Source organism: Callospermophilus lateralis, chromosome 17 (genome assembly GCF_048772815.1).
Source record: "Callospermophilus lateralis isolate mCalLat2 chromosome 17, mCalLat2.hap1, whole genome shotgun sequence".
Taxonomy (NCBI): domain Eukaryota; kingdom Metazoa; phylum Chordata; class Mammalia; order Rodentia; family Sciuridae; genus Callospermophilus; species Callospermophilus lateralis.
In genome coordinates, this window is record NC_135321.1 from 45843929 (window position 1) to 45867487 (window position 23559).

The following is a 23559-nucleotide window of genomic DNA, read 5'->3' on the forward strand; positions in this document are numbered from 1 at the left end:
AGGCTGGCTTTGGACTTATGATCCTCCTGCCTCAGCCTCCCAAGCCACTGGGATACAGGTGTACACTACCATGTTTGTGAATTTTAATGTAGCAGAGAATTAAAAGTTCATTGATGTGGTGTCAGGTCTCACATTGCAGTTAAACTTTAAGAAACTACCTCTTGTTGAAGTTTGGTGTAGCATCCAAGAAGAATAGTTCAGAGATCCACCAACCTGTTAAAATCTCCTCCCTTTTCCAATTCTGTATCTGTATGAAGCTGAATTTTCTTCCTGTGCTTCAACGAAAACAACATATCACCAAACACTGATGCAGAAGGAAATATGAGACTCCAACTGTCTTTTATTAAGCTACACATTAAAATAATGCTACTCTTCTCACTCATTTTTTTCTGTTTTGAAAATGTAGTTATTTCTCCATAAATATGTTATATATGCTAATCTGTAATGGCTTTATTATTTTCAATACATTAGGAAGTATATTTAAATTTTTTTCTGTTTTAGTTTCTAATAAGTCAAAACCAAAATCTTGTTAGAGTGCTCAATACTTTTTAAGCATAGGCAAGGGTTCTGAGACCACAAAAGCTTGAAAACCATTGTCCTATAACACCTATTACCTGTGGGAGGAATTGGATTCCTGAGTGCTTGGAGACTGTCTCCATAACAATGAGAAAAGAAAGGACTTCAGGTGATGGGGGTACCTGTGATGAGTTACTGGGTCAGGTGAAGGTCATAGCCACGAAGCTGTTCTTTCTTGGGTTTTGTTCTGCTCTGTGTGTTTCCTAACTCTGCCTTCTCATCCACAGATACGTGTCCTAGCACTGCAAGTTGTCACTTATAAGTGCAAGCTGAAAAGTTGATGTCATAGCAGCAAAAAGTAGAAGAGTGGTCACTAGAGACTAGAAAGGGTGGGGAAGGGATAATAGAGGGAATCAGATAACAGGTGCCAAAATACAGTTATTTAAGATTAAATTCTAGTGTTCTACAGCACGGGATGGCATAGCTTACAACAATTTATTATACATTTGACAGAGAACCAGAAGAGGCGTTTTAAGCTTCCCAACACAAAGAAATGATAACTGTTTAAGGAGCGGGAAATGCTAATCACCCTGATTTGATCATTACCCTCTATATGCATATTCAAATTATCACATTGTAGCCCATAAATGTGTAAAACTTAAAAATAATAAATGAATAAATAAATTGGAATGCAGAAGAAAGAAAAGATACTTGCCCTGTGTCCTAAGTCCCTATTGGACAGAGCACCTCACATAATAAATAATTAAGAATAAGGTATCAACTTTAACTTGACTAGTGTTTATGAGCAGAAATAAGATGCACTACACGTTGTGTTGGAAATGAGGACATAATGATTTCTACAACATAGGTCCTACCAAAAAACTCCAGGAGATTCTTAAGGCCCTGGATGGAAAGAAAAATAACACTGAGATCAGAAAGTAACAGGTAACATTTATATGTTTAAAGGAGATTTTGATTGCTTTAATACAAAAGAGTGTCCAATGGGGATTTTTCATTAGTGGAGGAGAAATTTGTGGGTCAGGTGCCCTCTTTGGAGGCCCTGAAATCACACCAGCTTTGGGAAATCACTAATGACCATTTCATCTTGTTTTCAGGCCAATGAACTTCCGGCAGAACTCACAAAAAATGAACGTATATTGCGTCTCCTCCGAAGTAAAGAAGGACACAGTAAGAGCTAAGTTAGTCTCATGTTTGACAGAAAGGTAGAAACCTAAACCACAATGTCCAAAAAGAAAGTGCTTTTTGCCAGGTATGGTGGTACATACCTGTAATCCCAGCTACTCTGGAAGCTGAAGCAGGAGGATCACAAGTTCAAGGCCAGCTTCAGCAACTTTGTGAGATCCTGTCTCAAAATAAAAATAAAAACCAGGGCTGGGGATGTAGCTCAGAAGTAGAGCTCCCCTGGGTCAAACCCCCAGTATCTATCTATCTCTCTCTCTCTCTCTCTCTCTCTCTCTCTCTCTCTCTCTCACACACACACACACACACACACACACACACACACACACACTTTTCAGTGTTGAAAATTCTTTTAAAAAAGAACATGCTTAGAATGCCCATCCTGTGGGACCCTAAACAAAGAGCTGAGTCAAGAACAGAAGAGCTCACGGTCCCTGTCCCCTCACTTACAGTGAGCTTCTTACACTGCCCTGAAACTCAGTTCCCAGGGACCTGGCATATTCATGGATTCCACAGAAATTCATTTGCCGCTAGGCTAACTTGTGTCTCAAGAGTTAAACTCAAAGTTGGACAGGGTTTTCAATAGTATGCAAAGAGACACAAAGTTTTGTTCCTTTTAAAAACCGAAAGATTGACCTTCAATGAATTGATGTACTTTTGGTTTTGTGTTAAATGTAGGTGTGCTAAAATACGTAGATGCATCCTATTTGACATATATGGACCTATACGTATGTCATTTCAGTGTTAAATGTTTTCTTCCACCGAAGATCATAGCCGTGATAATTGAGAATCAATGACGTGCAAGCATACATTAGGGAAAGCCACTTCTGAAGCCACCATGAGCTATTTAAAGAGGGACTGTTGAACTATAGAATGGGCAACCCATATGTTTGTTGGTTACTGCTCATCTTATTCCTGACATGTAAAAATCCTTTCACTTAGTCAACATGGTAGGTATGTTAGGATACAAGTGGCAAATTTGAAAATCCAGAAAATTATAAACTCTAAGAAATGTAGGCTTGTCTCTTTTGAGATTTTATTTTGGTTCTATTGTTGGGAGTCTATTTCCCATACAACAAATAAGTAGACCTAATATGCTGTGGAATCTTGAGCTTCCAATACCACACCACTTGATACAATGACCGAGGTCCTCAAAGAAAATATGATATATGCAAGTACACGATGCTATCACTATTGTAGGAGTACAAATTATAAAAGATGGCTGTTAGTATTTGGTAAGTGTTCATCTATGCATGTTCTTGGGTTGATGGATTCCAAGAAGGAATTCTGAGTTTTATTGAATTATTCTTTTAAGGGAAATTAAAACTTACATTGAATGCACTTTATGATCAATGGTTTCTAACTGCCTCTGTCAGTGCCTAACTGCACACACACAAAACTAAACCTTCTTTCTATAATCTCCCATAATAAATTCTAATAGTATTTCTGTTATTTAAATACATTGTTAATTTTCTTGCTCCTGTTTTGCTCTGGTTTCTAGCCAATGTTCTGTGTAAAGACACATTAATATGGAGAGAAATATTATAATCCTAGAATAAGTTTTGTTTAATCAATTTACAGTGGTGCTAAAAGCATCATCTTTAAGTCAGTAAATGATAGAATGTAATTTTTGAAAGTAGAAGATATTCTCTTACATTCTTATGATTAATACAATAAAAATAAGCATATTTATCAATGTCACAAACAAAGCCACAGCCTTCAGAGATACCTATTACCTGACTAGCTATACAGAAATCTTCAGCCTAATTCCAAGATAAAAGATTAGAAAGCTCTATATTGCCAAAACACTCAATATAAACATTTTGGTAGCTACAAAGCAGTGCCAGTTTCCTTGTTGACATTCTTTTATTCAGCAAAGTTATACAAACACACGTTTTCCCCTGTGGGAATTTCAGAAAGCTATATTCATTTTTAAGAAGAAAATAATGTGGGCTTAAATGCTTTATAATTTTCCCTTTAGTTAGCCCTTATGCCAAAAATAGTTGCTCACCCTGATCCAAAACAGAACAGCTTAATGGGTAAATGACAAATTTTCCAAAGACAAAATCACAGACTTAATATTTTTAAAGTATGTTGTCATTGGTCTATTCCTTAGATGTGTTAAGTGGATAATGTTCTTGAATAATATTAGGGCCTTAAAAATGAATCTAGTAGCTTTAATAATATTTAATGAAGGCCTCTTACTATCTATAGGTAGGAGGTGTCTAGCTTAGAAGGAACACATTTGAACTAGAGGAAATTATTATATTATCTACAGCAGCAATGGTGATTAATCACCTACCAAAGACCGAACAGAAGGTCTATTCTTTTAAAAATTACATTTTAGTTTGCACACATGTAAATGATTCTTATTTTACATTTACCTAATTCACAATTCAATTAGTTCTGCATCCTAGGACTTAAAACTACCAAGTCTTAGTGCAAATCATCTGCTTACTTAAACTACAGAAAATTTTCATTACATGTATTTGTTTGATGACACATTCCACATTGTAATTCAAAATAAAGTTAATATACTACCCAGTTTGCCTTTGCTGATTTTTTTTTTGCTTGTTTTCAGTCAGAGATTATTTCTGTGATTTTTAATAGCATGGGATTTTAGAGTGAACAATTCAACTCTGTTGGTAAATGTGTTGATTTGGAGGATCCTGAATAGAACTTCAAACTTTATTCTACTAATGGGTCTATGATTTTGTTATTTTTTTTTCCTGTTACATATCAAATGTTTAATATATATGTCACCATTACTATATTTTTAAACAGATTCTCTACCTAAGTGCACAAATACTCATTATTTGTAATTACTTATTTTTACATATATGCTTTCAGCAAGTCTTGAAGCAACAATTTGATTTTTATAAGGTACACGAAAATTTTTTTTTATATTTATTTTTTAATTGTAGTCGGACACAACACCTTTGTTTTATTTATTTATTTTCATGTGGTGCTGAGGGTCGAACCCAGGGCCTCGCACATGCTAGGTAAGTGTTGTACCACTGAGCCACAACCCCATCCCAACATAAAAAGATTTTACCAGTGTTTAAAAGTAATAGCTAAATTCTAAACATTACTTCAGAAATTGAATGAAACTGAATTCAGAAATTTAATTGAACTTAACATTTTAACACATATTCCATTATGGTATTTTCTGGACTATACCCATTCATTGCTATCTCTGAAAATCCAGGACCATTTTCTTACAGAACACAAAGGCTATTGCTCAAAATTCTAGTGAAGACATTGTCAGTAATCATTAATGAAATTAAATAGACACTAAAAGGAAAATAATAGCAACAAAAAAGAACCCACACAAAAAATAATTTTTGAATTAGGTATTGAACCTTAAAACATGACTCAAAGGTATATTTTTGAAGCTGTGTTCTTGGTGTGGGAGATATATATATATATATATATATATATATATATATATATATATATATGAAAGTTTTGGCAAAATGAAGAAAAATATTTTTAAAATATTTAAAAATAAATTTTGAGCAACTCTTCAGTGCATTAAGCATGAATAGGTTTTTGACCCTGAGTTTGACTCCTAGCACTGTTTAAAAAAAAAAAAAAAAAAGTGAGCCTGGCTCATCTTCAGATGAGAAGACTCTTTTGCCATGTGACCTCATCCACATATGCTACTTTCTGTTCTTGGCATCTTGACCCAGGACTTTCAGCCTCCAAAATTGGGAATGCAATAAGCCTCTTTTCTTTATAAAAACCCAGTCTCATATATTCTGTTACAGGAACACAAAACATACTAAGATATATGTTCTATGGGCAAAATTAGAAAAATAAATTCTACATTCTCCAGCCCAGCTGGCCGACCTCTGCCATTTTTTCTTTTCCTTTTCTTTCTTTCTTTTTTTTCCCCCTGTATTGAGGATTAATGTAGGGGCATTCTACCACTGGGCTACCTCCCCAGACTTCTTTTATTTTTCATTTTGAGACAGGGTCTCACTAAGGTGCCTAGGCGGGCCTCAAACTTGCAATCCTCCTATCTCAACCTCCCAAGTCACTGGAATTAACTCCACACCCAGGCCCCAGCCTGCCTCTTGACTCTGCTTAACCTACTGAACACAATTGGGTAAACCAATAACACAGAGAGAGACCTTCTCCAGACTCCCTGACTATCCTCAGCCCTTCATTAAAAATGTATGTAATTAGTGAGTCTGGAAAGTCTTAGAATCTTTTCCTGGTCCCTTTACCCTTATTTTTAGCAGTACTTTAAGGCAATTTTAAAATATGAATGAGTGAGGTTATGCGTTAACAATTATAGGAAGTTATTTAAAGATTAGTTCTCAATTCCTGTCAGCTTTATCTCTGTCAACAGAAAGAGTGACTCCTCTGTCTAGTTCTTCTTCCCTCCCTCACTAGTATTTAACCAGGGAAATACTGTTATTGTTCCTATTTTGCTGCTGTTAAAATTTTAAAAATCATCTTAAAAAGAAAGCTTTGAGTTTAAAGGAGTGAGATTCCCTGTTTTAGAAAAGATTTGACCAAAAACCCACAAAATGTGTGATAGAATCTTCTAGAGAAGGGAATGCTGATTTGAAACCCTGACTGCTAAACTGGAAGTTTTCCCCACCCTGATGGCGTCCTGAGTGGATCCCATGACTGGGTCAACCACTGACTCAACCATCTTTACTATGGTGAATAATATTTTTACTATAAGTCTGATCAGCAATGCCTCATTTCTGAGTCAGTCATAACTATCGGTCATGAGTTGTAGGCATAAGCTGTTTTAAATGAAGAGGAGTGTAAAAATACAGCTTGCTTAAACAAGGAACTTTAAAGGTCTTACTGCAGAACCCAAATGATTCAAGACCACATGTTGAATGTAAGACATGTTTGACAAAGCTCATAACAACAGGAAATGACCCAATATTTTACACCTTGGAATACTACTCAGTAATAAAAAAGGATGAGTTCCTGCCACAAACAATGTGGACGAGCTTCCGACATAATGAGTGAAAGCAGCCAGATACAAAAGGCTATAATTTCATTTACACAAAGTTCAAGAACAGGACACAACAACCTATAGTGATAGAAGTCAGAGTAGTAGTTATTTCTGGGTTAGAAGCTAGTGATGATATTAATTGAGAAAGGGCATGAATGAACTTTCTAGAATGCTAAACTTTCCCTTGGGTATTGGCTACATGAATGGAATGGCCCCAATGTTCCTCTCCTCTAATATTCTTAGACTTGTATAGTCTCTTTCCTGCCTGGGATCAGGACTGGTCTGTATGCCCACCAAAATATGGCAGAAGTGATAGCACATCACTTTTGAGGCTAGAACATGAAAGCCTGTGGCTTTGCTGTGCTGTCTCTTCGATCCTTCATTCTAGAGGAAGCCAACAGCCATGTCTGGAGGATACTCAATCAGCCTAAAAGAGGCCCACATGGAGAAGATGCCAGGTCTCCAGCCTACTGTACCTTAAAAGCAGCTCTTCCAGCCTCATCAAGGGTTCAGATGACAGAAGCCTGAGCCAACATCTTGACCACAGCTTTGTGACAGAAACCATGGGCCATCATCACTTAGAACCACTCCAATCCCTAACTTTAAATTTTTTTTAAACAATACTGAGGATTGAACCCAAGAGCACTCTACCACTGAGGTACATCTCCAGCCCTTTTTACTTTTTATTTTGAAACAGGATCAACTATGCCTGCCCTGAGTATTTGTTCTTTTGACCTGCTGGATTTAGAGATAATTTGTTATGCAGTAATTAATGTAAGTATATGATAAGTTGAAAAAAAAACTGTGAGGATACAGTGAGAAGTCAGCCATCTACAGCAAGAAAGAGCATTCACCAGCAATCAAATCATCTAGGACCTTGACCTTGACCTTCCTGCTTATAGAACTGTGAGAAAGACATTTATTTCTGTTGTTTACCATTACACCACATGATTGTCACAGATTTTAAGCCTATTTTTTTTTTTTTTTGGCAAAAAATGTGAGGTGTGACCATGGTGTGATTTTTTTTTTTTTAATGTGCTGGTATTACTTTAGACTGATTTATTACTAAATAGTCTTTGGTGCAAAATTAGGATGCACAGAATGCTCATGAATATTCATTAAAATTGAGTAATCCATATTCATGCACATGACTTTTTCATGACAGTGAATGTTTTTTTGGTCTGAAAAAAAGTTAATACATCAGTGTGATTTGTGTATTGTAGTCAAAATACTACACTTGAGAAAACTTGTAACAGTGTTGGGAAGTATGAATTTACAAAATTTAATCTTTTGTGTCCAAAGATTCTGCACACTGTTACTGGTTTCATCAATTGACATGCCATCCTCAGGGTCACTCACAGAAGATTTGTTTACCATTAGAACTGCAACCTCTAAACAAAGCATTTAAATCTCAGGAAATCCAGCATGTGCATTCGGAACTCTGGGCCCCTGGCTCCCAGTGCTTGAGAAGACAAATGCTTACTACCTACACTGCCCTGGTGAATATGTGAATTCTGTTTACCATTTTTCCCCTTTTTATTTGTTTTATTAGATACAGAATGTATTTTGGCATATTATACATACATGAAAGATAACTTGTTCTAATTAGGATTTTATTCTTGTAGTGGTACATGATGTGGAGTAACCTTGGTCATGTATTCAAATACAAGGGTAGGAAGATTACGTCTGATTAATTCTATCATCCTTCCCATTCCCCTCCCCTCTCCCATCTCTTCATTCCCTTTTTTCTAATCCTATGAGCTTCTATTCTTCCCCTCCCCACCCTCTCGTTGTAGATTATCATCCACATATCAGAGAGAACATTCAGTCAAAAATCAGGTTTTTGGTATTGTCTTATTTTACTTAGCATGATAGTCTCCGGTTCCATTCATTTACCAGCAAATGCCATAATTTAATTCTTCTTTATGGCTAAGTAATAGTCCATTGTGTATTTATACCACATTTTTCTTTATCCATTCATCTGTTGAAGGGCACCTAGGTTGGTTTCACAGCTTGGCTATTGTGAATTTAGTAGCTGTAAATATTGATGTGGCTGCTTCAATGTAGTATACTGATTTTAAGTCCTTTGGGTATAAATCAAGGAGTAGGACAACTGGGTCAAACAGTGGTTCAATTCCAAGTTTTCTAAGGAATCTCCATACTGCTTTCCATAGTGGTTGCACCAATTTGCAGTCCCACCAGCAATGTATAAGAGTATCTTTCTCCCCACCTCCTCATCAACACTTATTGTTACTTGTATTCTTGATAATTGCCATTCTGACAATTACATTTCATCTGAGTGAGATGAAATATCAGTGTAGTTTTAATTGACATTTCTCTAATTGCTAGAGATATTGAACATTTTTCATATATTTGTTGTTCAATTGTATTTCTTCTTCTGTGAAGTGTCTGTTCAATTCCTTTGCCCATTTATTGGTTGGGTTCTTTGGGGTTTTTTGGTGTTAAGTTTTTTGAGTTATTTATATATCCTGGTGATTAATGCTGTATCTGAGGTACAGGTGGTAAAGATTTTTCTCCCACTCCGTAGGCTCTCTCTTTACATTCTTGATCCTTTGCAGTGAAGAAGTTTTTTAGTGTGATACTATCCAATTCATTGTTTCTTGAGTTTATTTCTTGTGCATTAGGAGTCTTTTTGAGGAAGTTGGTTTCCAAACCTACATGATGGGGAGTTGGGCCTACTTTATTTTCTAATAATCAGAGAGTCTCACACCAATGACATATCAGCTGAAAGGGAAATAAAGAAAACTACCCCATTCAAAATAGCCTCAATAAAATAAAATAAAATACTTGGGAATCAATCTCATAAAAGAGGTGAAAGACCTCTCCAATGAAAACTACAGAACACTAAAGAAAGAAATTAAAGAAGACTTCAGAAAATGGAAAGATCTCTCATGTTCTTGGATAGGCAGATTTAATATTGTCAAAATGGCCATACTACCAAAAGTGCTACACAGATTTAATGCAATTCCTATTAAAATTCCAATGTTGTTCTTCATAGAAATAGAAAAGGCAGTCATGAAGTTCATTTGGAAAAAATAGGAGGCCCAGAATAGCCAAAGCAATCCTTAGCAAGAAAAGTGAGGCAGGAGGCATCACAATACCAGACTTTACATTATACTAAATAAAGCTATGGTAACAAAAACAGCATGGTATTGGCACAAAAGCAAATATAAATACCAATGGAACAGAATAGAAAACATAGAGACAAACACACATAAAATAAAGTTGACTCATACTAGACCAAGGCACCATAGATATACGTTGGAGAAAAGATAGCCTCTTTAACAAATAGTGCTGGGAAAACTGGAAATCCATATGTAGTAAAATGAAATTGAACCCTTATCTCTCACCCTGCACAAAACTCAACTCAAAGTGGATCAAGGATCTAGGCATTAGACCAGAGATTCTGTTTACCTTTTAAGGATGTGACAAACAAAATTATACCATGAGATGATTACTTGATGAAAAGTTATAAACTAATCTTTGAACTGAAAAAAACAGGATGTAGCTATTATGCTACGTTGACAATTATGCAGTAAAATACATTAAGCCACACAATCTATGGTATTTTGCTATAGAAGACAAGAGGAAAAGGTGAGAAAAGAGTAACCAAGGTAAAGAGACTCTAGGTCTATTAATAGCAGTCTCAGATATCACCAAGTAAGATCTGTTGCATCCTGTTACCCACAAAGACCCAACTTTATCTTCATTTCCTATTATGAAATTTAGGCTTCAAGTTAAAAAGTAGGCAATCATGTAATCTGTGCAGTAGTTAGGAATTCTTGTTTTTCTTCACCAACTTGAATCACTATATACTTTGAAGTTTCCAAATCAGCTGCAGATGGGAAAGGCTTTATTTAAGAAAAAAAATCAAATTTGCTTTGTTGTAATAAAACTCTATTAACGTGACTATATTTCTCAAATCATATCTTGTCTAGAAGATAAGATATTGTCAATACTTAGCCAATGAGGCGACCCAAGAAAGACTTAAGGAAGAATATGTTTCACAGAGGAGAGTGTGATCAACCATGTGGAATGCTACTAGTTAAGTGAGATGAGAACAAAATAATTGTTATTGGATTTGTCGACCCAAAACCAACGATGACCTTAAAAAACACAGGTATGGGGTAGAAGTTTAGCTTGGTGGTAAATCACTTGTGTAGAATGCACAGGCTCTGGGGTTGATTCCCAGCAAAGAAGAAGGAGGAGGAGGAGGAGGAGGAGAAGAAGGGAGAAAGAGGAGGAGGAAGAGGAGGAGAAGGAAAAGGAAAAAGAAAGCAGGTATCCATATTCATTGTCTTAGGGGAAGGAGGAAAGCTAATTTTATTTATTTGTTTGTTTGTTTGTTTGTTTATTTTTGGCTGTGCTAGGGATCAAGCCCAGGGCCTTGAGCATGCTAAACACAATTACTGAGCTACACCCCCAGCCTAGAGTTGTATCTTTATGTGATTCTTTATAGTAAATAACTCCAGGTAGATCATTATTTGCATGAAATGATTAAAAGTTTACAGGAAAACATGGAATAACTTTTATAACCCTGAAAACTAATAAAATAGTAAGTGTATCTGCAACACATATTATAGACCAACAGGCTAATTCTTAATAGAAATATTTTTAAATAATTTAAAAAGAAAATAATCTGATACAAAGTAAAAGGCACAGAAAAAGAAAGAAAATCACAATACATAAGAAAAGAGTCTTGGGCTGGGGCTGGGGCTCAGTGGTAGAGCACTTGCCTGGCATGTGTGAGGCACTGGGTTCCATTCTCAGCACTGTATATAAATAAATGATTAAAATAAAGATCCATCAACAATTTTAAAAAGAGTCTTATTCTCATTTACAATTAAATACAAAGAAGGCATTCTAACATTTTTTAAAATAAAAAATAAAATTGGGCTTGGGTATTGCTTAGTGATAGAGGCTTGCCTAGCATGCACAAGGCCCTGGGTTCAACACTCACTACAAAAAAAAAAAAAAAAAAGAGAACAAATCACAGATTTACAAGTCACAGATTTTATGTTCACCTATTTGAATAGCAAAGTGTTGGCAAGTGGGTAGGGAATAAGGCACTTGCATATGTTGTTGACAAATGTATAAACTTCAGTCTCTTTGGAAAGCAATTTGATAGTAATCAAAATTTAACTTTAGATTTCCTTTGATACAATATAAAAAAAAAAAAAACTCCCAACATCATGTTTGCAGGTTATTGCAAATACTTTGGTACAAAGCTGTTCATTGCATCATTATTTCTTATAGTAAGTATCAAACTCAATGTCTATTAGGAGATTTATTAAGTGAATTGTGAATTGGATCAAAATGAATATTTCAACCTTCCTCTTCCATCTGCCTGCTAAATATAATTTTGTCTTGGGTCAATTTTTCCCTCTCTCCCCCAAAGGGAAATAAATGTTCAACAGTTTTTAGATTTTTGTGATGGAGTACCATGAGAAAGTGGAAGGCACAGACAGATACAAGGCTTTGTGGAATCCAGAGAAGCTCAGGAATGTGAGAAAGTGTAGAAAAAGAAAAGGTAAATTTATGGGTTATTACTAGGACCACACAAATCTTCACATGTACCAGAAATCCAAGTACAGAAAATGAGTTGTTTTGAAATACTTGTTAGTTGGTGATCTGAATTTTATTGACTTCAATGCTATTCTGCAACTGGCCCATAGAAGTCATAGAAGTTTAACTTCAGATGTTTTGTACACATGTATTAAAAGTAAAAGTTACAAAAGTATATTGCTAAACTACAAGATGAAAACCATGTACAATATGTTCCCATTGTTTTAAAAGTCTGTATATTATATTCACATACAGATTTTTAACTACATAGAATTATTCTAAAGGATGTTTTTGCACATTTATAAAAATGCATATGTCCAATAATTATATTTTCCTTCTTGTTTTGTCCTTTATTCTGAGATCAACATTGAATGGTGTTTAAGGTAGTGGTACTGAATATTCTTTAACCCATTAAGTCACAAGTTTTCAACTCTGCAAACATAAAAAGTATTCAAACACTATTTCAGTTACCAGTATATTTGTTGCTTAATTTAAGTTTTTTATAGATGTTGCATATTTGGAATGATGAGTCAAAATGGATTAAGCAAACAAGTTTCTTTTAGGATCTCAACCATGTCAAAAAATTTTTCACAAAAGGTGAAAGTACACCACAATAACATGAACTATCCATCAAAGGAATTATAAGTGATTTTTTTGTTGTCTCTAAACTTTTGTGCGTTTTTCAGTCTCCACCATGAGTGCAGATTATTGTATCAACCAAACAAAAAATACCACACAACTGTTTCTCCTAGATAAATGATACTTTATTTTAAAATATTCCCTGGGCTGTTGAACATTTTTTGAAGATGTATAATAGATTGAGGCCTGGGGGAGGTGAGGGGGTGTCTATCAGATGTTTTTGTTAATGTTTTAGTGAATGGTGGACATAATTTGTGGAGTATCTGCCCAGTCTAGAAATGTGTCTCCTGGAACTTGAAATTGCCTTTTCCCAAGTCAATTATTTTAGTAAAGGTGGTTTTGTTTTGTTTTCATGAGTAGTTTACTAAAAGTGGAAAGGTAATTAACTCACCAGAATCCAGGGAATACAGTCAGCAAGAAGTTGAGAACCTAATTGTACAATGGAAACACAGGGAGAGTTTGCTAAAACATGCGTGGCTCCCCCACCCACCCCCCTGGAGGAAAACTTGAGAATTTGCATTTCTACCAAGTTTTCAGGTAATGCTGCTGTGGTGGTCTTGTGACCACCCTTTGAGACTCCTTGCATGAAAGCATATTTATCATCATACATATATTTTATATGTATTTATATATTTTATAGCATACTTACATTTTATCATCAGTAGAACCACCCACCAGAAGCCAGTATCTGGGGAGTAGGAGAGCACTGAGCTGGATGAGAGCCAGGAGGTCCTCATGGAAGATCTAGGGCTAAAGGTCCAGAGGAAATCTACAGTTTCACTGCCAGGCCAGCCAGGTGGACATCTCAGAACTAAGGAGGAAGGGAGGAAAGATGGTAATTGAAATAGTGCTTTGTAGGGTAAGGATGGGAAGGTCACCTTTATCATGCTACCTACATAGAGTTTGGTCATTGCTACACATGATAATTTTTTCACTATAAATGGACTTCCACTATTGGGAAAGAGATCCTTCCATTTTAACTTCAAAATGGTAATGACTGACGCATTTTAGTGATCTGAATAATTGAAGTTTGAGAGAAAATGGTAACAGAGAAAATCATGCAATAAAAATAAGTGCTGAGCAAAAAAATATATAATGAGGGCATGGCTCAAAAACGAAGGTGACTTTTTGTGTGTGTGTGTGTGTGTGTGTGTGTGTGTGTTGCTTGACTTCACCTAGAACTTAGAATACACTCTGGTCTTCCCTCAGAATCATTCTCGGCATTTTCTCTCCCATTGGTTTACTGCGAGGCGAGGCTCCGCCAGCAGGTGGTGCGGTCCCAGCACTTTCCCAAACGTGGTCTGCGTGCACCATAAACAAATAGATTGGCTGAGGCGCACCACCCAGCTCCGCGCTCCGCCCCCTGCGCTCTAGGATCACAACGCCATCGGGCCGCCGCGTCACCGCCCGAGCTTTGCTAGATGGTTCCCAGGCACGAATTCCTTTTGGGTAACTGGGTTCGGGAGAAGAACTGCTCAGTTTGGGGGGCCGAGATAAACATATACAGCACGGAGGAATGGGGTCTTCATTGGGAAAACTGTCTCCAAGTATTCGCTTTTGCTAAAACCTCGCCACCCTCTCCAATTCAGGAGGAAAATAAGGGTGACGGAAAGGAAACAAAGCATCAGGGCCAGATACTGTTGACACGATTCTAGAAATATCCTCCCAGACTGGATTACAAAAGCTCAGCTGCCCAGGTCCGGGAGTCCCCAACCCAACGTTGCGCACGCAGAGGCCGCAGGATGAGAAAGACTGTACGGGCCGGCTGTCGTGGCACTGTCAGAACCCGACCCCGCCCCGGACCCCAAGCCACGCCCCTCTAGGCCCCGCCCCCGAGCGCGCTGGGGGCGGTAGCAGCACCTCCCAGAAAGGGAGGAGCCGACGACGCCTCTTTCCTTCCTGACCTGCGCGCGCTGCCTGCAGCCGCCCGCGCCTGCTCCCTCCCTTGTCAGGCGCCGGTCCCGAAACAGCCCCGGGAAGTGAAGAAGCAACCCGGCGCTCTGCGGAGCGATCCGGACCCTAGCAGATGTGCGCAGCCCCGCGTGGCCGCAGCATGAGCGCGCGCGGTCCAGTCCTGTGCTTCTTCCTTCTGCTGCTCTGTCCTGCGCAGGTGAGCGGCGGTCGGCGACCCCAGCGCACTGTAGGGGACGTGGCCGGGCCGCGAGTCCGGGAGATAGCAGGCAGAGCAGCGGGTTTGGCGGACGTTCCCCGGAGGCGGGGGACCCAGGACGTGGGAGACTAGGGGGCGCGGACCGGCTGGGCCTAGGGAACTTGGTCTGTGGGTGCAGTCCCCGGAGGCTCCCCCACGTCTCCTGGCTCCAGCCACACTCTTCCCTGTGGTCTGGAGGAGGGTGGCAGCTGGGGGCTTGCTTGCTTGACCTATTTAGAGCTCATTTCAACTGTGGTCGTCTAGTTTCTCCATTTAAGATTTGGGATCAGAGGGAAGGGGGCACGGGAACGGTGGGTGAAGAGGGATCGGGACTTAATCTTTTTTTTTTTTTCTAATTCTATATACACATATGAACTCTGTGAAAATTTGTTTAGAAGATCCAGCCACTTTATTTCCTTTTCTCTCCTGAGAATGGAAGTGTAAGGGGAGGTGAAGAATGGAAATTCATGAAGCACCAAATTGAAACAAACTTGAGTACTTTATATAATATAGTCAGCTTGATCTTCTAAGGGGTGCAGCTTGCTACTTATCACCTCCTCTTTAACATTTCAGGAAACTGAGGCCCAGAAGTGGGTAGTTGAATTTCCCCTTGTCACAATTAGCTAGTGACAGAATGGTCCTGGAACTGTGTCCTGACTCCCTGGGTCGACTTCTACTTGGTTTAGTAGCCTTGGGCATTGGCCCCTCACTGATGTTTGTGTGTCTACAGTTTTCTCTTTTAAAACCATGGGGAATGGGGGAAACACCTAAGGATGTGGGTGTTAATGAAATCAGATCAGGATGAAAGAGTGGCCCTCTGGGAATTTTGTGCCCATTAACTCCCCTCAAATAGGTGGGTCATTAGCTAATGGAGTGGTGAATCTGTGGGGAGAGCAGATTAAGGGGTTCTGTGAAAAATCTATTCTTTAAACTTCTGTGTAGTGCTCAGAAAGGGATAGGTGATGCTGATCCAGTAAGGGCCCAAGAGCCTGGAAAGGAGCTTCTTCCTCCAGAAGTGTGTGTGTGTAAGTGTGCAATCCCCAGCTCTGTGGGCTTGTGGAAGAGCCCACATATAATATCAGGGTATCCGAATGAATCCAAAGATGGCTGGTTGGGGAGAAAAGCATATGAAAACAGATTTCGGAGGAACAGTTTGGGATAGGGTTGAGGTTCAGGAGTTAGATCAGTCACCAGCTCTGTGGCTTTAGGCATTTTACTCTCAGGCCCTAAAATCTTCTAAAGATAAATAATACCTTATAGAGTTATTGGAATTATTAAATGCCAAAATATTTGGAGAGATCTCATCACTATGCCTAAACCCAGGAAACAGCAATTTCTCAATAGCCCTAGAGAAAATACAGCTACTCAGTTTCCATAGATCAGAACCTAATCAGCATGTTTCACATTATTAAGTAGCTTTAATTTATCTCTACATCCTTTTGTTTGTTTATTTTCTGGGTTTGGTTTTTATTTGTTTGTTTGGTTGGTTGGTGGGTTGGTGGGTTTTGGTTATCTTGGAACTAGGGATTGAGCCCAGGGGTGCTTCACCACTGAGCCACATCCCCAAATCTTTTTATTTTTTATTTTGAAACAGGGTCTCACTAAGTTGCTTAGGGCCTGACTAAATTGGCTTCAAACTTGGGATCCTCCTGCTTCAGCCTCCAGAGCCACTGGGATTACAGGCATACACCCAGGTCTGCAGTCCTTTTACCTCAAGGCTAATAGCCCCGATGGGTGCCTCCACTCTAGGGCAATTGGAATAGATCAAAGATTGTGAATCTCTTGCAAAATTCCTGGAAGCCTTTTCAAGGTCTGCAGATCTTAACAAAAAAACACTCCTTTTGCTATTTTTAAATTTAACTCCCTCCAGTCTAGAAATTTTCACTGCACCTGACAGATGGGGGAAAGCCTGGAAGCTAGAGAGATTGGGGGAGGGGGTATCTGCTTTTAGAAATCATACCAATGATAACCACTCATCAGGTTTCCATCTGAGCACTAATCAGCTTCTCTTGGAATTACACTAATTATTCTTTGTAAGGTTTGAAATACATTTTGAGGAGATTTTTGTTTTTCTTAATTTTTACTATTTATAAATGATGAAATAACATTACTAAACCAAATGATTTTAAAACATTGTGGTTACCCAAATAATGCAAGCAGTTTTGAGAAATAGTATGTATCTCTCCTGAGTGAATTTTTTAAAAAATTTTTTTAGTTATAGATGGACACGATATCTTTATTTTGTTTATTTATTTTTATGTGGTGCTGAGGATCGGATGGAACCCTGTGCTTCACATATTCGAGGCAAGCACTCTGCCACTGAGCCACAACCTCAGCCCCTGAGTGTAATTTTTAATAAGCTTTTTCTTGAGGGTCTTTAAACTCAAGTGAGGGCTGAGAGAAATTAAGCATTGAAGTGACCTTTCCTGAAGAGATATGGAATGGGTTCCTCTTTAGACCTAGAGTGGGATGGAACAACCATTTGAAATTGTAGTGAATGTGGGTAATCTTGCGCAGTCTCCCCCAGTCCTTGACTATTGGGGTGATTAGAAGTCTTATTAGCCTAAGTCATCAAGGGGAAAAAAGATTTTTTTTTTTTTTAAAGAAATTTTAGCAAGTGGGTAGAGAGAAAAGGATTTGCTGAATGGGTCTTTGTATTTCTCCATGTTTGTTCTATGACTCAGAACAAAGAATCCCTCTGATCATGAAGACAGTATGATCTCTCTCTCCTGGGTAACCCTTCCTCAGCCTTCACTTCTGAAAGGGATGCAGTGTTTTATGCACAGCATATTACTTACTGGGAAGCCTGGATTAGGCCATCTCTAATCTGATCTCAGATCTCAGGTGCTCCTTTCCACATGTCACCGACAGCTCTGTGAAGGGCATCAGTTCTCCAACAAGATTAAACTGTTAGCTATCAGAATTCTGCCCCAGTCAGTGTGCTACATTACATGATCCACGATGTTTTCATCCTGTTCTGCAGCTAGGATACCTTCTCTCTAAAGTTCTTGGCCATCAGAATTGAATTTGCAATTGGTTTCCAGTGATCGAAGTGATCCACTGGATAGGCAGCTTTTTCTTTGTCTTGAGCTTCCTTGGAACATTTGCTTTGGCAATTAAAAAAAAAAAAAAAAAGAAAGAAAGAAAAAGAATCAGAAGAAGAAGAAGTAAAAAACTCTCTGATACACTTGTATTGTTGAGAGGATTTGAGAGATGCTTTAAAATTTTATTCTTCATCTTGTTACTGTCTCTTCCTTTGAGAAACTCTAATTTCCTTTAGGGGCTCTGGGTACAATATAGGATGCAAAAAATAAAAAATAAAAAAATGAAAGAATTACCCATTTGGAAAGTAGTCCATATATTTTAAGATGCTGTGTTTTAATGTTATTTGTTGTCCCTTTCTTGTTTATGGTTAATGAGGGGAAGAGCAGGGATTTAAAAAAAAATTATAATATAAAGGGAAGTCCTGAAATAAGGATGAGGCCCAAAGGAGTTCATTTTTAAGTTCTGTTTTGAAGAGTAAATTGACGTATACCAGGCGGACAAGAGGAATCAGAGGAAAATGGGGGAAGCAGTACCTAGAAATGATTCATGTTTGAGGAAATGCTGATTACCCTGATTTGATCATTATATGTTATATACATGTATCAGAGTATTACGGTGCTCCATAAATATGTACCAATATTATGGAAAAAAACCCTAAACTTAAAAAAAAAATTTTAAAGAAAATGAGGGGAAGTTACTTCATTGCTCATTAAAAATCATCGAACACTTGAAAAGGGTGAATTTTATGATATCTTAATCATCTTCATAAACCTGTTAAAAATTGGCAGGGAGTCTATTCTAGATTACAGAAAATTGAAGACAAAAAAAATAGCTACCTAATTTTTGCATAGTGCTCCATTGCTGTCCCATATCTGTTCTTACTTTGTCTCACACAACTCCTTTAAGATATTATGACTGTTTTTCTTGTTTTGTAGATACAGTGGACATTAAAGCTCAAATTTGTGCTAAAGTTACATGGCTCATGAATGGCAGACTGAGAGCCTGAACTACTGTCTTCTGATTTGTTCTCTGATTTATTCAAATTCAGAAGATTGCTACCTGATTACTTATGTTTAACAAGCTAAATTGAATGGCTGTTCAGCAGATATTTCATTTGGCCAATAAAGCATCTCATTCGAGGCCTATGCCTATGTCCAGTTTGGCTTCTTCCAGTAGTTGGTAATAAACTAGAGATGGAATTAGCCTGTAGGTCTGACCCATGGCCCTGTTGCCACATTGTGTGAACATTCCATAATAATCAGCACAGACCATGTACTGACACCCACTTTCATGGTTTTGTTTTAGTACTGTGGCTTTTGGGTTATTTTTCAAATTTGGTGTTACGAGAGCTCAGAAGTGTCTAATAGCAATTAGCAGTGTGACATTGGATGAGTTAAATACCAAACTAAAGGGATTATCTGTAAAAGGAAGACTTGGACAAGCTGAACCTAACTCTAGAAACGTGACTGAAACACCTATAGACAGGCAAGTCTGGTGCAGACAGATTAATCTTTGTTATATGGATATGTTCATGCCAGATTGGCCATTAAACAGTTATCAGAGACTTCCATCAATAGAAGTCAAACCAGCCTGGCCTCCACCTCAAAAGTCCTGCCTATTTGTTTGGTCTGCTTTCCTGACTCCAAAGAAAATAGCAACCAGTATAATCTCTGGGCAGGATTCTCCATTCCACTCCTTCCACCCGTCATCCTGCCTTGTCCTGACTGGCCAGGTCTGTGTCCCTGCTCCTAGAGAAGCAGTGGGCAGTGGAGTTAACTAGCAGTCACCTTCCCTCCTTCCAGGAGCTTGAGCTGGGTGTGTCCCCAGGTTCTGCCATTGGCTTTACCTATCCAGGACAGCAGCAGCAGCAGCAGCAGGGGGAACCCAGCCCTGCCCTCTTAATTGTGGTGGAATGGTCCGATGCTGACCTGGGGTGGAGGGATGCCAATGGTACTGAGGAAGTGAGTCATTACTTGACAGGTACTTAATGAGACGTGAATTATAGTCATTATTTCTGCAAGTGAACAAGTTCATGAAGAATGAACGCCTGTGTAGGATCATGGTAGATCGGACAGCCTGTCTCTGGTCCATTTTCAAATTCTGAGGCTACATCAGAGCCCAAACTGATTGGAGTTTGAACAGTGAAATGAGCAAGGGGAGTGGGGGAGGATGAGGGAGATGGGTGGAGAACGCTTAACTGAGCTTTGAAAATCATGTCTCATCATCATATGAGCCATATGACCTCAGAGTATCCTCTCTCAGTCTTAGTTTTCTTGCCTATAAAATACTCCTACTCTGTTGTTGAGAAATAAATGAGACAAGGGGCTGGGGTTGTGGCTCAGCGGTAGAGTGCTTGCCTAGTGTGTGCAGGGCCCTGGATTCGATCCTCAGCATTGCATAAAAATAAATAAAACAAAGGTATTGTGTCCAACACAACTAAAAAAGAAAAAGAAATGAGACAATAAATGGGAAATCACTTAACTCTGTGCCTGGCTTGCAGTTGTGGTTCACTCATTGTTTGGATGTGAGTAAGGCTGCAGTAAAATTTTACTAAAGGCAGCCTGGAATATTAGCTTCTCTACTGGTGTTCAGAGCTTTTTCATGTGATAATGCATGCTCTTGGAGCACCCTATTAGAATCAGGTTTAACAATGGCTTTTAGTTGCTGACAAATGGCAGAAGAGGCTTTTTATTTTTATTTATTTTTTTAACCTTTCCTGAACTGTCCTGACTGTTAAAGAGGCTTTCCTGTCCAGTCTTATCCCTAGTAATTAAACCCTGGAGCATGTTGTGAAATATCCACATGAGCTAACCTTTAAAAGTAGAGACTCTCTAGCCTTGTAATGTCCAGATTCTGAGTCAACACCAAAATGACCAGCAGTTCTCACTTCTGAACTTCTTATATAAGCCAGTTGAATTCTCTCAACTCACTTCAAGTTTGGTGGTTTCTGAATCCATGAACATCAGCTAAAACATTCAAAGGAATATTTCACCTGAGATTTGCCCTTTATGATTTTGTGGCCTCACAAGGAAGCTAAGACAAAAACAAGAAAGTACTCTTGTGATTCTCACAAATATAAATTCTGCTTGATCCTAGCACAGGAGCCAGAAAACTGGCCTAGACTGAGCCTGTTTTTGTGAGTAAAGTTTTATTGGGACGCACCCACACCCACTCATTTACCTCTTGTCTGTAGTTGCATTTGAGCTTTGAACTCCAAGGGTTCAGTATTTGCCACAGAGACCTTAAGGCTCACAGGCTTCATCTTCTTATTGTTTGGCTCATCTAAAGTAATGTTTAGCGGCAGAAATGGGCACACCAGAACTCTGGCAGAGAACATCTGTGTTCCCCCAACAGGAAGATGAGGGCAGATGCTCTGTGCTCCAGGCTCTCAGCCCAGTGCTGCTTCTGTTCAAGGACAGCCTTGCTTTACTTCGGGAACACCAGATTAGGACCAGGTGCAAGGAGTCAGAGTGGAGGAAATGAGCCTTGGGAGAGGCTCCTAAGAAGGCATAATTAGGGAGGGCGTTCCAGGATGGATAAGAATGAAACCTGTGGAGGAAACAATGGGTAGGCTTGTTTTTCTGGGGTTGGGGATAAGGACTGGAGTTTGGCCTTCCGGATCTGGATAAGTACAGTTCAGATAGAGCAAAAGCCAATCTGGAAGGTAGTAGAGATTTATTTGTTTATTATTATTATTTTTTTTTGTATGTCCCCACACTTGTATATGTTTGGATGTGTATATTTATTTATGTTTACCTGTAGGGAGAAATTAAATTAGGTCTTCTGCTAGGAAGACCTAACTCCTAATAAATTAGCACTACTTAAATCTGAGGAGTAAGGGGACAGAGGATTTTCAGTGTTATTCTATATACATCTGTGATGTGTGGATATTTGTGATGAATGTATATTTATTTGTAAATAAAGTCTGCTACTTTTAAAAATATTTTAGGACTTGGCAAAAATTTTTAAATGCTTAAGTAAGGTAATTCTAATGGCTATAAAGAGCCCTTTAAGATTACATGACCACAAGATGAACTGGGAAGAATAATTATTCTTTGGACTGAAACCTGACTATGGTTTGAATGTGTTCCCCAAAATGTGTTGGAAACAATCCCCAGTGCAGCACTGTTGAGGTGCTGGGCCTTTAAAAGAATTAGGTCACGCGGGTTCTGCCTCCTGAGTACATTAATGCCATTATTGCAGGCTTGGGTTATCACGAGAGGGTTCCTAACAAATTGAGGGGTTCAGCTTCCTTCCCTCTTGAGTGCTCTCTGTTGCCCTTTGCTTTCCACCGTGTGGAATGATGCAGCAGGAAGGTGGTCATCAAATGCAGCCCCTGGATCTTGAACTTCCAAGCCTTCAAAACAATGAGCCAAATAAATTGTTTCGTTAAAGTTACCTAGTTTCACATATTCTCTTACAATAACAGAAAACAGACTAAGAAATATGTGTAATAAGAATTGTAATGCATTCTGCTGTCATATATAAATAAAAAAAGAAAAAAAAAAGACCCTCCTGGTACATAAACCAAGCTCTAACAAGACTGGGTATGTGCTATGACACTCATGCCCATAGTTCTTCATCTTATTTAATCTGACAGCTTTTTCTCTTTTAACCTCAGAATGGTAATTGAGAATGTGGGTACTGCAGTTCTTGCCACTGGGCTTTCCTTTATTTTTTTCAATATCTTTATTTTATTTATTCATTTTTATGTGGTGCTGAGGATGGAACCCAGTGCCTCACACATGCTAGGCAAGCGCTCTACCACTGAGCCACAACCCCAGCCCTGGGCTTTCCTTTTATATGGTGAAGGACATCTGAGCACATGGTTCTTTTGATGTGTGATCTGTAAAATACACATAATGTAAAATTTCCATTTTTAACCCTGTTCAGTGATGCTGAGTATATCACATTATGTGTAGCTATCACTACCATCCATCTCCAGAAGTCAGTTCACATGTTAAGTAAATGCACATTTTGGCTATGGTACTCAAATGTTGGTGGATTTTATTTTGATATTAGACATGATACTTCCTTCCCCATGAGACTATTATTGGATGTAAAATCAGGGTTCTTGTATCATAGTGAATCCAGCTTTAAGTTTGGAAATTAGATGCTTCACTTAAAAAGGAAGTATGTGCACTGTACAAGCCTTGTTTGCCCAGGATACCATAACATGTGCTGCTATGAGAGTCCTAAGGGATCTTGAGGTACATTCACACTGTTTGTCAATAAAATCCAAACTGCCCGCCACACTGGTGATTTCAAGACTGAAAGACCAATTGCTTGGATGCCAACTAGAATCCTCATGGGTCACAGAGATGAGCATGTCCCAGCCCTGTCTGCCCAGATCCACCATGGAGAGTCTGTTTCTGGAGCCAGAATGCTCTTGTTTGAAACCTGATTTGACCACTACCTGTGTGATATTAGAGAAGTTCTT

At 38.5% G+C, this 23559-nt stretch overlaps 2 protein-coding genes across 3 annotated transcripts in view; both read left to right on the forward strand.

The window, feature by feature from the left end:
* Ankrd29 (ankyrin repeat domain 29) overlaps positions 1-1957 on the forward strand; it is a 46803-nt gene extending 44846 nt beyond the window's left edge. For both annotated transcript variants that reach the window (XM_076836855.2, XM_076836856.2), the window contains one exon: positions 1632-1957. In XM_076836855.2, the coding sequence (XP_076692970.1) occupies positions 1632-1715 (84 nt within the window). In that variant the 3' untranslated portion in view covers positions 1716-1957. The remainder of the gene's footprint in view (positions 1-1631) is intronic.
* Positions 1958-14841: 12884 nt separating this feature from the next.
* Npc1 (NPC intracellular cholesterol transporter 1) overlaps positions 14842-23559 on the forward strand; it is a 48676-nt gene continuing 39958 nt past the window's right edge. Inside the window, exon 1 of the mRNA XM_076837253.2 lies at positions 14842-15035. Coding sequence (XP_076693368.2) covers positions 14952-15035 — 84 coding nt within the window. The 5' untranslated portion in view covers positions 14842-14951. The remainder of the gene's footprint in view (positions 15036-23559) is intronic.